The sequence below is a fragment of the Pygocentrus nattereri genome, chromosome 5 (genome assembly GCF_015220715.1).
Source record: "Pygocentrus nattereri isolate fPygNat1 chromosome 5, fPygNat1.pri, whole genome shotgun sequence".
In the NCBI taxonomy this organism is placed as follows: Eukaryota; Metazoa; Chordata; class Actinopteri; order Characiformes; family Serrasalmidae; genus Pygocentrus; species Pygocentrus nattereri.
Window position 1 is genome coordinate 13,252,417 of NC_051215.1, and position 15,888 is coordinate 13,268,304.

Sequence of the window (15,888 nt, forward strand, 5' to 3'; positions counted from 1 at the left end):
TTTTTCAGGAGTCACAGATACTGAATGTCTCTGGCACATCTAAGATTACACAACAGAAAATGAGTAGAGTACAGAGAAGCCTACTGAGCTTCCTCCTGCCTTTTCCGAAATTTAAATAAACAAGCAAACACGGACAAAGTCTTCCATTTTTGTCGGTGAGGCTATCACCATGGCAAAGGAGCGCTTTAAATTATTACAAAAAAACAAAGTGGGGTGAGATGACCATCAAAGCTGCAGAACATGCTTATTTTCTATCTTAGTGGTGATTTCAACATCATTAAATATTATGTCTCATTACTATTGTCTGAGTATGGTGAGTATCGTCAGTATTTCTGAAACAATGACCCGCAGGGGGTTCAGACTGAGAGCAAGGAATACAAGCTGGAATACAAGCTCTTTGTTTTAGTGGATCAGTCATTCTCCGGTTTGGAATTAGCCCGTTCTGTGTTGCATTTACTCTCCTACATGTTTTTTTTGTGTTGCCTTAACAGAAAACATCATTCAAATGATGAAAATTAGGTAGCAGCACAAATAAAAAAAAACTATACAGCATAATATGAAACCATAAGAAATGAGAAGTCACAAACTGTGAATTCAATTATTTTTATTCAATATTTGGATCATAAAAAAGACCAATTACAATTACTGATTGGATGTCAGCTACTCAGCTACTTGTCACATTTATTTTTAACTGCTTGCTTTTTCCTCCTTCTTGAATCTGCTAGTGGGGTTTTCTAAAGTCTCATTCAACATTATAATGCTCTTGTTATGCTCTTAATAAGCCTTACTGAGTTGGAAATTAGTAATTAACACACTGCTCATTACGACTTTATTAAGCAATAACTAGGGATAGGGATAAGCATTTTCCCAAGCACTTCTATTTGTGTCTATAATTGTCCATTATGTCCTTAGTAAACTTACTGATTACCAACGTCAAGCCAGTAACTACTAACCAGTAACTGACTGCTTCTTGCTACATTACGAAACAGTCTCTAATTGGTTTAGTTTTGCAAATGCTTGGATAAAACTGTACTTGTTTTTCATAAACTTCTTTCTACGTGTTCACTTGCATCTTGGCCTCACCACATCCTATTCAATCAAGAACTCTGCCACCTCATGCGGTGCATGGCGGTTTGCGATGCAGCAAAATCTGCCCCGCTGCATGTCGATAAAGTTCAGCCGATTTTAAGTTTATGCAAATGAATGTGGGCTGCCTCGTTGCCAATCAGGCACCATTAGGCTGCTCTTCGCCACAAACAACAAACACAATTTTCTCTGAGAGGAGAGAAGACCGTCAACAGCTGTCTCTGTGTTCTTTGGCAACATGACAAAAAAGCATAATACTGAAAATATCTGCTTTTGTACATAACTGTTGAAAATTTGGAGAGAAGACGTCAATTCGATGAAGTTTAAATGGTTCAAGCCAAAATTTAAGTCATATGAGGTTGAGCGAGCAAGACTGATGCTGTAACGCGGAGCGAGGGGTGGATGTATACCCTGAGATAAGCGACTTTTATTGAGGGCAAATTCAGGGTCGTGGTCATGACAGTCCAGGTTCAAAAAGCCAACACGGAGAGATTGGGGCTCAGACATGACGAAAGAAACACTAACTCAAACAACACCAACAAACAATCAGAACATCTAACATCAAACAAAGACCAACCAGAAACTCAGGAAAACACAGGGCTTAAATACAAACAGGGATAACGAGGGATAACCGGACGCAGGTGGAAAACAGGTGGGAACAATCAAGGGCGGAGTCACAAAACAAGGGGGCTGGACTGGGAAGAAATCCAAAACAAAAGCACATGACAGGACTAAAAGATAAATAAAGCACATGAGGAGACTGGGAGGGGCCAATTGTGACAGATGCATACTGAAAATGATAAAAGCATAAAAAGCAAACGTCCATATTTAGTCATATTGTAAGCTATTGTGCGACAGCAAACAGCGTATCAGAATGTTTACAGCTAGATGTGTTCAATACAGTTCCTTCATTTCCATAATTACATAGAAACAGGTACCGGTATTCGGATAAGCATCACTAAACTTACTTACTTGAGGTGATTCAACAAACCTGTAATGCTTTGGTGGCACACTAAGCTCTTACTGTACATTTTGCACTGAGCATTTTTCTTTTGTCTGATATTTTAAAGTGCTCCCACAAATGTGACTTCTTTCTAAGACATCTAGGTCCTTTTAGTAAAAATTATGTTTAGAAGGGATGTAGATCATGTCCTGTAATCAAATTTGAATCTTACCTAATATAGAATGTTTTGCTTAAGATTAAATTTCTTAGGAATGATGTGAGGCTAAGGGGATAGTCCTTGAGAAGGATGCTGCAACATGACATAAGGAATTTTATGCCAATCTCCAATCTATCCTACCAAACACACTGATGGCCTACAGTACAGAAGCTGAAACTGGGTATTGCCACGCTACCTGTTTTACCTGAGCTTTTTCACACACCTGTGAACCCCAACTCCCATAATGATTCTGGTTCTGATGTTGCAGTCACAAGGCCGTCATCAATCATAATCAAACATTTACACAGATCCTCCTCTCCTGAATTCTAAGCACACTCACCTGTTCTCAGGAGATCTGTTTGTATATATACCTGTTTTTTGTTCACTTGTTGTGAAGTATTGCCAACTGCTCAGTCTTTTGCGTCCTGACCGTTCTTCCTGTTTATGCATCCTGTGTTTTTTGACCCTTTTTGGCCTTCGTTTCCTCTGTCGGATTTCCCTTTGGACTTTGGTGGTTTGGTATTTGCTTCTCTGGCTTTCGACCTTTGCTTGTTTGTGGACTCTGATCTTGGTTTCTTGATGTACCTGTTTGCTTCTCTCTTGGTTTTGACCTCACTGACCACTCCTTTGTTTCTTGATTGTCAATAAAGCTCATTTATTTTACTACCACGTGCATCTGGTTCATCTGCCTAACTTGACTAATATTTCCAACTGGCTGAACAGTGACCATTTGGAAAACCTTCAAGGCCTTCAAGGGCTGGACTGATAGCGGACATCATTAAGACGGACAGTCATTTTGTTGACCGAATCTCATCAATTACACAGTGTTTAGTTTTGTTTCTGAGCCCAAATGTGTCTGCATTAAAGCAGTATTAATGATGAACAGATTGTCTATTTTACATATCATTTGCATATAGCTATAACTGCTTTGACGGGCTGATTTTCTTTGAGCTTTTGCCTTTGTTAAGCTTTTGGCTTTGTTAACTTGACTTCTGCGTGTGAGATTATGTGTGTCTGTATGAACATGATGACCTTTTGAGATTATTTTTCTCCTTTTAATTATGTTTCCATTTTCATGTTCCTGTAACCATGAAGGACATTTTTCTTATTAAATTTTATGATCTGTTCTACTTTTGAAATTCAATATGTGGTCTTGTCTTTATAGTTGTGCAGTGAACTACATCACAGACATTGTGAATGGATGTTTTTCATACAGTTCTGCATTTTATTTCAGTCACGCTGCAGCATCCAATCATCTGGGGCCTTTACAAAAGATGCAGATTCCAAGTTATTCCAACAAAACATTTCGACACTTGAACACTTGATGATGATTCGGGTCAGCCCTAGCCTTTTTAACACCTCAGAAAAACTATGTAGAACATGTATCATGTATTGCGAACATGTTTCCAAGTACAGTGAAGTCACATTTTTGCCAAATACACTCTTAGTGTATCAATTATCATTACAAAAACAGGTGCGAGTATTTCTTTTTGACAGCCACTGTTCCTGTATTTTAGCTAGACACTGTCCACAGCTGCCAGAATTTGGCTCAGTAGATCCATGTTTGGGTGGAGTAAGCAGAGCAGGTCAGTAGTAAAGTAGCTTAGTGTTGAGCACTTTCTGGTTCTGTAACTTCAGCCAGGCTTTCATTAACCACTTGCTTCCCTGCATGCTACCATACGTCCCTTGGACTGATCAGTTAACCACAGCTCAGCTCTGGAGGGTGTAATGGAAAAGCAGCGCTGCTGAAATGTTGCAATCAGCCCTGCAGAGCTCCTGCTGTCCCTCAGTCACCCGAATCCCATCTGCCTCTGCTCCCCAAGCCATTTTCAATTACCACTGACCAAGCTAATGACCATCTGATTGCATTCTTGTCAGCTGTCATGATGGGTTTGCTTGGGTTTCTCTGTGCTTAGTTTGGACATGGTGATGTCCATTTCAAAGACTGTTGAGTTTTCACTGGGACAATATACATACATATATATATATATATATTTAAATACCAATATAAAATACTGACTAATAATAAACCTGAAATTATTGTTTGCCCATTGTCCTGCAGGGGTTTTAATAATTTATTACCTGGTGTCTGGGGTGTGATAATGTCTTTCTCCCCAAGCAAAAAATAATATGTTGAGAAATATACTAGAACCTATTATATTTATATTCTGGATTGTATATTGACAACACATACCAATACATTTCAATGTCATGGTCTCTCTCTCTCTCTCTCTCTCTCTCTCTCTCTCTCTTATCTACCTTATTCTCTGAGGCAAAATTTCAGCCAGGAGAAAAGAATTCTTATATTAACATTTCATTTGTTACTTGTTTTTCTTTTTCTCTATTATTATTAATCTTTTTTATTTGCTTCATTATATACACAATATTTTCCAAAAGTATTCGCTCGTCTCCTGTCACACGCATATGAATTTGAGTGACGTCCCATTCTCACTCCATAGGGTTTAATATGATGTTGGCCCACCCTTTGCAGCTATAACAGCTTCAACTCTTCTGGGAGGGCTTTCCACAAGTTTTAGGAGTGTGTTTATGGGAATTATGAACATTCTTCCAGAAGCGCATTTGTGAGGTCAGACAATGATGTTGGACGAGAAGGCCTGGCTCGCCGTCTCTGCTCTAATTCATTCACAGGTGTTCTATCAGGTTGAGGTCAGGACTCTGTGCAGGCCAGTCAAGTTCTTCCACACCAAACTCGCTCACCCGTGTCTTTACGGACCTTGCTTTGTGCACTGGTGCACAGTCATGTTGGAACAGGAAGGGGCCGTCCCCAAACTACACTTAAAAATCCTCTTATTGCTGCGTTGCTGCCTCTTTCCATTGCAGCCCTACCCAGTGACTGTTCAAAGTGCATGAGTGACCCATCAAGTGGTGTCAAAAACACAGCACTCGCTACAGGTCAGCACCGCCTCTGGTTGCAGTGCCATAGCAGAGCTTCCCAGTATTCTAAGATTTTGTTGGTTTCTAATAATGAAATCTTATTTTTGTTATTTTTATGTTTTTGTTATTGAACAGGGATCATGAACAACCTATCCCTAATTTAAAAAAGGGGGGGGGGCGGTTCTTTTGCTTTTTTTTGTATTTTCACAAACACTTTTTCTTCGGGTCAGTATGTGACGGTTCCTAACTCTTAGGCGGATGCGAGAGAGAACACAATAATAGGTAGTAACAAAGAAATATAATAACAGCACAGTTCAGTAAAAGCTGTGGCTGTAGTGCACTGTCATCTTTAATTTGGCCACAAAGCTGTAATAAAGCTAGAAAGAAAGGACCGAATCGTGAATGTCACACAAACTTCACCAACCAAGGCTGTTTTGTCTGATGTCTGAAACCTGATGCTGTGCTCTGAAGATGTATTAAACTGTACATGTGTATTTTTGTTTTGGTATTCCAAACCATGTTCTGTGTTACATTAGTTTGTTCATCCTGTAATGTTATAACTGAAAGATATTTGGTTGCAGCCATCTTTGTAGTCTTATGCCCACGATAATGGTGATACTACGATTCTACGATTACTGTATGACAGTCTTTTAGGATACATCACAATATCTGTTAAGTGAAGAAAATGAAACTAACCTAAAGAGTCAAATAGCAGGAATTATTTATTTATTATAGTCAGTTTTGCAGAATTTGACAACCAATATCAAACAATGCATAACAAAGCACATAGCTTAGCTTCATGCCTCTTTAACACTTACACTGACTGCATGTGTCATCATTCCAATGTAAAAGAGCCACTAAAATGGCCAGAAAGCAGAGCGGTTCTGGGGTTAAAATGTCTAAAGGTAGAACACAACTGTGCCTCACTAAGATCTTTTCTAACTGTGTGGGTGAAGGTTGTTGTAAAAACACCCTGCGATAGACTGGTAGCCCTCGGGGACGTAACAGGAGGCTTTGCTTTAAAAACTATTAATTGTAGGCTGACTGAGTTGACGCAACATTGTTTTCTCAACAACCAGATCAGGATAATGATGAAGGTGACTATGCATGTTCGCTGTGTTATTTTAACAAGGCAGTTATTTACAGTCTTTGTCTCTTTGATTTGTCCCTTCTATGCTGTAAAAGCTGAAGCGGCCCAGATCTTTGACTTTAAAGAGGATGGTGCTTGTCTGATATGTTTGTCAACCATTTCTCCCCTGTGAGTTTCTTTTGTCTTCACTGCAGGTTTACCCTATTCATTCGATTAGCGCCATAGCGCCACCATGTGGAGTCACAAAGTAGCGAATCTGGTAAATCAGATTGGAAGGGGAGGCCATTTACGGCGCAGACATGTTTCAATAAATAAATCGGTATTTGGCGCCAGTGTATCAATAATGTATCTCAAAAGAAAGCAACACGATCCCTATTCTGTAGTGTAATGTTCAGTTCAAGCATTTCCTTTCCAGAAGGCAGCTACATAGATTTGCCCTGTTTGCATGTACATTACAAATGCAGGGGGGCCACGATGTTGCCGTAATACAGTGTATTTTTTTAACTGGACTGTTTTCAGTACTTCACATTATTAGTTATTAGTTCAGACTAAAGACAACATTTGCTCGCGTCAGTTTCAGATTCTTCTTCTGAATTGAAAGAGCACCAAAGGAAATGTAAGAGACATGTGCACTCTCACTCTCACTCATCCACCCAACAGAAAATTACAGGGATGCACCGATGCTTCATTTTCATACTGCCCCACCTGTGATAATGTGACAGGTGGCAGATGAACTAAACGAGATAAGACTGACTCTCGGCTCAGTGCACTGGTATGTCAAACGCCACGGGGTTAGGAAAGCGCATTAGCTATTAGTTCCAGCTTCATGAGTTAATGAGGGAGACGAGTGGCTTCCTTTTCCAGGTGCAGAGAGAGCAAACCCTTCCGATGTACCGCACTTCAGCAGCCAAAGCAACAGCTGGACTATCATGCACACAAGCCATGCAGGGAGCATCATGCATTTGTCAGGCTGCTGGACGCGTTCAGCTCACTAATAATATCCTCACGTGTCTCCCAGCACAACTACAAAAAGTGCAAGGCTATTTCTATATAGTGATGAGGCAAATAGGGCAGGAATATGCCACATCTCTACAGACCTTCCCATGACATCTGCATGAAACATATGGCAACAGACAAATGAAGCATGCTAACAGTTCTAATGCAAGTGGTGGTGGCCCATCCTCTGAACGCTTCATAAATTTGATGAGTTCATCTGCATAGAGGAAAAAAAATCTGGGAGAAGAGATAGATGTGGTGCTTTTTTGTGCTTTTTTGCATTAGAGAGCTCATCACTTTGAGTAGAACATGAGAGCTCATGAGTAGCGCAGCTCTTTGGACATCTCCAATGATTGCACATTCATTTTGGAGGCCCTTGACGAGATCACTTTAATCAGCACTGCATGCTTTTGGGAATCATTTGCTGCAGAATATTTTGGAAGCGGAGCGTGTGCTTCATGGAAGTCGTTGTCCCCCCCCGCCGCCTCATGCTTTGCACCTCCGGTATAAAATAGAGTTGATGCTTTTTGTTGCCACAATATCATCTAAAAAGGCTTATTTGCAGCCATCTTCTTTGAGCTTGAAAGTGGGTGTATTCAGTGAGGCTGAATGTTCGAGCTTCTGTCAGGGTGTTATAATATTTATTAATATCTACAGGTTTGTTCTGACCTAAGTCACCAGTTCATCACAAGCAAAAGATGTTTGCACTGAAATATTAACAGACTGAGCTGACAAATTAGTAATCATACAGCAATCTGTCTGTTTTTAGGATGTTAATTTGCATGTTCTGTATGATAGTTTTTCACTTATATGGATAATTGAATATCTAAATGAGTCAGAAATGCACATTCCTAGGATTCTCAGATATTTTTTATTAAGCATGTAATTTTAGGTTTTGATGTAGGGACAAAGCACTTAATTTTGCATCCCATTCAGTGGAATGATGACAAATATGTGGAGCTCTGTATGACAATATGAAGCTAAAAAAATTATATAGCAACATCAAAAGGATGACCGTGTTAGGTCAGTAGTCACTCTGTAGCATGTTAAATCACAGGCACCTAAAACACAAATAAAAATCACTAAATCAACAGAAATATTGGGTACAGATTTTGGTGGCACACTGTAAAAACACAGTAAATGTACAGTGTTTATTTTACAGTAATGGATAAGAGTGTAAACTTTTTGACACCCAAGTATGCTAATTATGTACTGCTTATTAGCTATAATAAATAAATGTTACACTTTTTTATTATTCATAACAATGTAAACATTTTCTCATTGAGATATTTAATTACTAGTCTTTTTAAAAAAGTGGATATTCAAAAATTCAAATGCCCATGCCCTCTACTAAACCTGGTAGGTGCTGAGTTGAATGAGGATACTTTGAACAAGGAAATAACCAAACAGTGCTGGACTGGACTTTACCGTAATGAACTAGTGACTTGCCGTGTGGTCAGTGCAAGTGTGTGAGTGTTAAGTATGTGCAGCTGAGAGTTTAGAGCATCTAACAGTAACAAAAGCCCCTCTAAGCTGGCCCCAGAGCCCTGGTTGCCCACGGTAGCAGCGGTTACTCACGCTGACAGTGTCCCCAGGAACGCCGTGTCCAGCCCCAGCAGCAGTCAATGCGCGCGCCGTACCGACACAGACCATTGGACGAGGCCATCTGCCTGGGCCACCTGTCAGAAAGACAGCATCGTCAGTCCTCAGTCACTTGAGGCAAACGACTACATACCATTGCGTTGCAATTTATGCAGATTTATGCAACAGAAGACTTTTTTTTTTTTTACATTTTCCCCCACAATGCATCCATTTTTAGTAACCTCATATTCAGAACAGGAAAGACTCTAAAGTAAAGGTTCCTGCTCCCTGGGGTGCTGTTGACCTGCATATTCAGAGCTCCACTGTGTGAACATTTCACTGATGTACACAAATGAAAATACTGTGCGCGCTAATGGGAGAAAGTATTAACAATATTAGAAGTAAAAGAATCTTCTAAGGTTTTCGGCTTGGATGACCTTTCATTAGAAGCATTTTGTAGAGCAGTGGTTCTCAAACTTGTCCTCAGGGCCTCCAGACGGTCCACATTTTTTGCTCATATTTTGCCCACATTTTGTGAGTTAGACTAGAGCACAAATGTAGGGGCCTTCAGGACTGGTCTGAGAACCACTAAAATAGAGGTTCTTTAAATTTTAAGTGTTCATCACACTCATGTATCTCATTTATAAAAATGGATTATCCATTTAAATGTTCTTTCATGAACCATAAGTTGCTCTGCTATAGTTTCACTTCAAAGTAGCTTTTTCTCACCTTTACTTTACGTACAGTATGCACATAAATATGGGCACACTAGCGTGTGTTAAGTCTGAAACTTTAAAAACCCAACATACAGAAACTGAAACCTAACAGTGCGCATTTCATTTCACACTACATTTGGCTGCTTTTCATTGTGTTTCATCCAAATCAACCAGGTTATTAGCACCTATTAGTCATAATTAGAGCTTGAGTGATATATAAGTTGGCAGATGATTTCCTCCAATAACAGTATTGGTCAAAATATCTCTGGTTATGCATTTTTTTAATCTGGATATCGCAGTCATTTGACTGTGGGCCAAAACGTTAGAAGGCTGTGTCACTGGGGAACCAAACTGGTGGCACCTTTGTTTAACCATATTATAGTAATACAGACTGAACTAGTGAAGCTTAATAGAAAAACGAAGTGTTGTAAAATCAACATCCCTCCTCTAAGCCGCTTCTCTGTCAGGGTCGCGGTGGGGTGCTGGATCCTATCCCAGCGGTCATTGGGCGGAAGGCAGGATACACCCTGGACAGGTCGCCAGTCCATCGCAGTGCAGACAGACAGACACAGACAGTCACTCACATACAGGGGCAATTTAGCATGTCCAGTTGGCCTGACTGCATGTCTTTGGACTGTGGGATGAAACCGGAGAACCCGGAGGAAACCCACGCAGACACGGGCAGAACATGCAAACTCCACACAGAGAGGACCCCGGTCACCCGGCCGGGGAACGAGAACAACATAACAGAAAAAAATTGTGGGGGCGGGTGATAATTAATACACACCAAAACTGCTAGGAATTCTTGGTAGCGTCACCTCCTGGGCTATATTATACATATTATACATATACATATTATGTAATGTGAGTGTTTAATTGAGTTAACCCCTTAAATGGCTAGAGCCCACTGGCAGGCCCAATGTTTTACTACACACTTCTAGGAAGAACTCAGCTAGTTACCACGGAAGTCCCTGTAGTTAATGAATAATAAGTCTTAGTACAGAAAGAGGAAATAGCAAGGAAATAGCATCACTGCATCAGGGTAAAAAAAAAAATAAATAAAATATTGAGTGTGTGTGTGTGTGTGTGTGTGTGTGTGTGTGTGTGTGTGTGTGTGTGTGTGCGTCTGTGTGCGTGTGCTGACGTGATTCACTCTAAAATAAAGCAAAGCCTGAAATAATAACTATACTAATAAATTTAGTCGGATCAGGTTTCTTGGGAATGTTGCTGTCCTTTCTCGAGTTTTGACTTCTCGAGTTCTCTTCCAATACTCTCTCTATGTGCTCTAAATCATCAGACTGATCCGCTCAAGGGGGGCGGTGGGGGTATTGTTGAAGCACAATCAACAGTACAAAATGTCCTTGAAATTAATCTCCAAATCCCCAAATCTTGCAGCTTTTACCCCTTAAATGGCCAGGGCCCAATGTTTATTATACATTTCTATAACATATGAATAGATCGGACAGTTTACACTGAAGTCTCTGTATGGAATAAACCTGGGATTTTAAATGGGGTAAGGGGTGTAATAATTGTGAAATGACATCAGCCAAGATCTAACTAAACAACTGGGGTATAAAATTCAAATCTAAAATATAAATATAAAATACATACAAGGGATATTATTTTTTTATCCCTTTAAAACTAGTATCCATATGAATAAATCTTATGTTTCTGAATATATTAGTAAATCTTAATCTTTAATCTTAAAATAGTCATATACTATATTAATGTTTAGCACTGAACTCGGTTTTGCACTGAACTTGATGTCACCTTTATTTCAACATACACTGTAGACGTAGAGCCTGGATTTTTAGTGTTCACTCTGCTTAAACACAAAAGATCCAACTAATCAGCTAAAAAACAGGGAAAACACTAAACCATGGCGGAAATGGAACCACTGCTGTACACCATCTCCTGACCAGGATTACAGCCTTATACGAGAGGTCAAACTGAATTACCAGGCTTCAGTGCCTCCAGTTAAAAATCTGCTGATTCTGGTGATGGCCATTTCTAAATGATGAGGGCGTGACTGCAGTGTGTGGCTAATGCCTCTGGGTCTGACTCACTGAAGCCTGCTTATCCATACATCAGTGAGCCAATGACATCTTATCTACATTCACTCTGCTCCCATTGTATGCACAGATAGGGGGGCTGCAGATAACGCCAGTGTGAATTATCTCCCTGCCATCCCATAATAATGGCTGATGTTCCCGTGTGGCTGCAGCTGGTAGCGGAGGTGAGACGAGCGCTATCTGCGCTCCCCAGAGATTCACCAGCAACCACTGGCGGTGGGGCAGAAAATGATAATGCCATTTTCACAAAGAAATACAATGTGACCCAAATGTACACGAGAGAATGAGAGCTGTTTCTGAAGACGTTGCATTAAATCCACTACATTTCTCTGAGAAATGGGAAAAAGGATGTTTTAAAGCTCAAATGAACTGTTCTAGCAAAGACATGGATTTTCTTGGCCGCTCTAAACAGGATTTTTTTTTCCTTCTGGAAAAAAGCGGTGCCAAATGTTTTTGAGAGGGAGGGAGAAGATCGAACCATTTAAGGTCTCGAAAAATAAGCAAAGTTGTCCAAATTTGGTCACTGCATGACGTAAGATGGATGGATCAAGGGCAGAACTGAGAAAAGTCAGCAAGCATAGCACTCTTTTACAATCCACACTCTAACATAATACATCTGCCTTCATTACCATATAGAGAAGAGCCGGGTGGGGGGGCAGAGGAGGAGGGGGAGAGAGAAAGTAGAGAGAGAGAGAGAGAGAGAGAGAGAGAGAGAACACAGAAAAAGAGAGAAGATAGAAAGCAGTGAGGAGAGAGAGGGAGATACAAAATATGAGAGAACATAGAGAGAGAGGGAAGGAGAGGGAGAAAGAAAGATGATAGAGAAAGAGAGGAGAAGAGAAAGGGAGATTGAAAAAGAGAGAGAGAAGAGAGAAAAGAGGGGAAATAACAAGAGAAAGAAGACAAAGTGTGTGATAGACAGAGAGAGAAAGAGAAAGACAGAGAGAGAGAGAGAGAGAGAGAGAGAGAGAGTGGAAGTCAAAAAGAGAGACTAGAGGAGAGAGGGGAAGACGGAAAAGAGACAGAGAAATGGAGAGAGAGATAGAGGACAGAGAGGAAGATGAGGGAGGGAGAAAGAAAGCAGATCAAAAGATGGACAAGACAAAGAAGAGAGAAGAGAGAAAGTGAGTATAGAGAGAAAGGAAAATCAAGAGGGAGAAAGAGACAGAGGATAGAGCAAGGGAGAACGTGAGACGGAAAACAGGGATGGAAGCAGACAGAGAGAGAGAGAGAGAGGAGGAAGAGAGAGAGAGAGAGAGAGAGAGAGAGAGAGAGAGAAACAAAGGAGGAGGATGAGTAAGAGAGAGAGAGAGAGAGAGAGAGAGAAGAGTTTGGCATTGTTAATTCCAGCCACACTCCACTGGATCGCCTTCGGTTAGCCTCGGCTGGCAGGCGGTGAAAATGCTAATGCCGCCTCCTGCACTGCCAATCACTGCGAGCGCAGGCCTGATGGAGAGTGTTAAGTAGGAATGGCAGCCTGGGGAAAAATGTTTGTGTGCAGCAGTCTGGCAGAGAGACATCGACAGGGCTCTTCACAAAGACTCCAAAGACACACCGGGCATGCTAAGAGCAAGCGCCTGGCTTTAGGCTGACATTGCCATTGCTCTCTCTCTCTCTCTCTTTTCCTCTTTTCTTTCCTCTTTTTTGCCTCACATGCACAGATGCAGCTGGACGGATGCTTTTTGCTGTCACTGCGTCCGTCTCCTACCTGTACCTGGAGGCGAGCCGGCTGTCACTGTCCTCCCCGCCCATTAAACTGATCGCCCAGACATCAGAGGACTATAAAAATCACAGACCATACCTGATCACGGTTTATAATCTCCCCTGTTTGCGCTCGTTTGTATAATGAGGACGCTAATCGGCACTAACAAAACTACAGATTTTGGAGATTGCTTTATTGCTGCATTAATAATTAAATCTCCTCATAGCCCTCCTCCAGATAGTCATTTTAACCCCACTCATAAAACCAATAAAGGCTTTTGCAGCAATATGGCAGCGGGCCTAGCAGCTGAGAGGCTGAGAGAGGGTAATTTGGGCAGCCTGCGGAGCTTAGACAAACGGACAGGAAGGCAGACGGACAGACAGAGAAAGGTTTAGAGTACACAGCTCCAATAGCAACTGTAATATGGCATCATACTTGAACTGTTAGGAATGATTTGTGAAGTGAATGACGAGGGGTGGGGGGGGTGTATTTTTACAGTTAAAAAAGCATTTTGATTAATTGAATTATGTATATTTTATTGTGTTAAGCCCATTGTTAAATTACATGCTCACCCTGCACATGAGAGAGCACGGTTAACAATGAATAAACAAATAATATGTAAAATTTACATTAAAAAAACATACTTATAAATGTAAAATATAAGTATTTTTTTTAATGTAAGTTTTGAAAATATTTCAAGATTTTATAAACTTTCTTTGTTAAATTTGGAAGTAGCATTACTGATTCAGAAGCCTTGCTAAAACATGCTAAAATGTGGTGTGTGCACTGTGTCAGGTCAGATTTCGGGGACACACAGATTTAATGTCACACGCACAGGCTCAGAAAGAAGGTCTAGCTCAATGTTTAGGTCCCAAATGCGGAGTCAATGTTATACTACTGATGATGAGAATAGCAGATAATTCATCACATCTTTAGAAAACACATCCTGCACCAAGTTCTCTTTGAATGCTGTCAGCATGCTCGCAATCACCCGATTCATGCACTCGAAGAAGCGCTTTGGAGCGCAACCGACATTAAAATGTTGCATGCAGTTACACATTTCCACCAGAGAGGTCTCCAAATCCCCACATCTGACAAAGAAAAGCTTTAAGGGAGTTTTCCATCCATCCATTCATCCATCCATCATCTTCCGCTTCTCTGGGGTTCGGGTCGCGGGGGTAGTATCCTAAGCAATGAGGCCCAGACCTCCCTTTCCCCCGCCACTTCCACTAGCTCTCCTGGGTGGATTCCGAGGTGCTCCCAGGCCAGCTGGGCAATATAGTCACGTCAGCGTGTCCTGGGTTTTACCCGGAGTCTCCTTCCTGGTGGACTTGCCTGTGACACCTCACAAGGGAGGCGTCCAGGAGGCATCTTAACCAGATGCCCGAACCACCTCAGTAAAGAAGCAGCGGCTCTGCTCCGAGTCCCTCCCGGATGACCGAACTTCTCACCCTAGCTTTAAGGGAGTTTTTTTAGGAATTACATGCACTAGCCACGACCCTGAGGGAGAAGTGGCTTAGAAAATGTGTGTGTGTGTGTGTGTGTGTGTGTGTGTGTGTGTGTGTGTGTGTGTGTGTGTTCATGCACTAGAAAGCAGCACATCACAATACATAGGATACTTCATATGAAAATTATCTCCTTAAGCAACTGCTCTTTACATTCTGTGAACAATTTAAGATGAATGGACCAAGAGAAATGGTTCACAATTACTTAAAACATACATTAAATTCAAACCCTTTTGCCTTCTCCTGTACAAATGACTTAGCATAAGCATGCTATTTGTTAGTCAATTAGCTCCCCTGTATTTATTTTTTTTTACTTGGTCCCCTCAAGGATAAAGAAAAAAAAAACAAACATTACCAATCACTGCCGTAAGCTGGTGTAACATGCTAGCTATGTGTTAGCCAGAATTTGTTTTCATATGTTATCCGTTAGGTGCATGTCAGTAGTGAAAAAAACATAGTGAAGAAGTGAATTAAAAATGTGGGACATTATAACGTTAGGTTATGTAAGGCCGAAAACAATATGAGGTAAATTTGGGGCTCAAAACTAGCTTACATCTCTGCATACACTTTGCACCTCAGCCTGCTAGCGTTTTAGAGACAAGTATCCAAAGTGGCCAGTGGTTGGCAAGGGATGCGATTCCACTTGCTGTAATGTGAATGCAGCTCAAACAGTGCACGGCTCTGGCACATTTTGAAAGCGTATTAAAAAAAACATTTAAAAAATACAAATTCATACAGATACATGCACACACAGGTCTTTACTGGACTAAAATTATTATAAAATTCTGACTTTTTAATTGTATTTTTGCAGTTGTAGTTAAATGACTCTTAAATCTGGGCATGCTACCACCCCCTCACCCCCTCAGTACCCCCACTTCCTCTGTCCCTGTGAAATATTCTCTCACTGGGATCCTCAACTGCTATTTGCTTAAAAAAATCTGGATACTCAAACAACAAATATTGCTTAAAATGGCCATCGCTTGTCACCCCATGGAAGATTCCATAGCTCATCTCTGCAGGAGGATGGATAAGCACTGCACAAGTCTTTGCGTGCCAATCTGCAGTTCGTGAACTCTGGGCTGCAT

At 40.9% G+C, this 15,888-nt stretch overlaps 1 protein-coding gene across 4 annotated transcripts in view; it reads right to left on the reverse strand.

Moving 5' to 3' along the window:
- The window catches only part of npnta (nephronectin a), a 92,268-nt gene that overhangs the window by 70,001 nt on the left and 6,379 nt on the right, over positions 1–15,888 (reverse strand). For all 4 annotated transcript variants that reach the window (XM_017701408.2, XM_017701406.2, XM_017701407.2 and 1 more), the window contains exon 2: positions 8,806–8,906. In XM_017701408.2, coding sequence (XP_017556897.1) covers positions 8,806–8,906 — 101 coding nt within the window. The remainder of the gene's footprint in view (positions 1–8,805; positions 8,907–15,888) is intronic.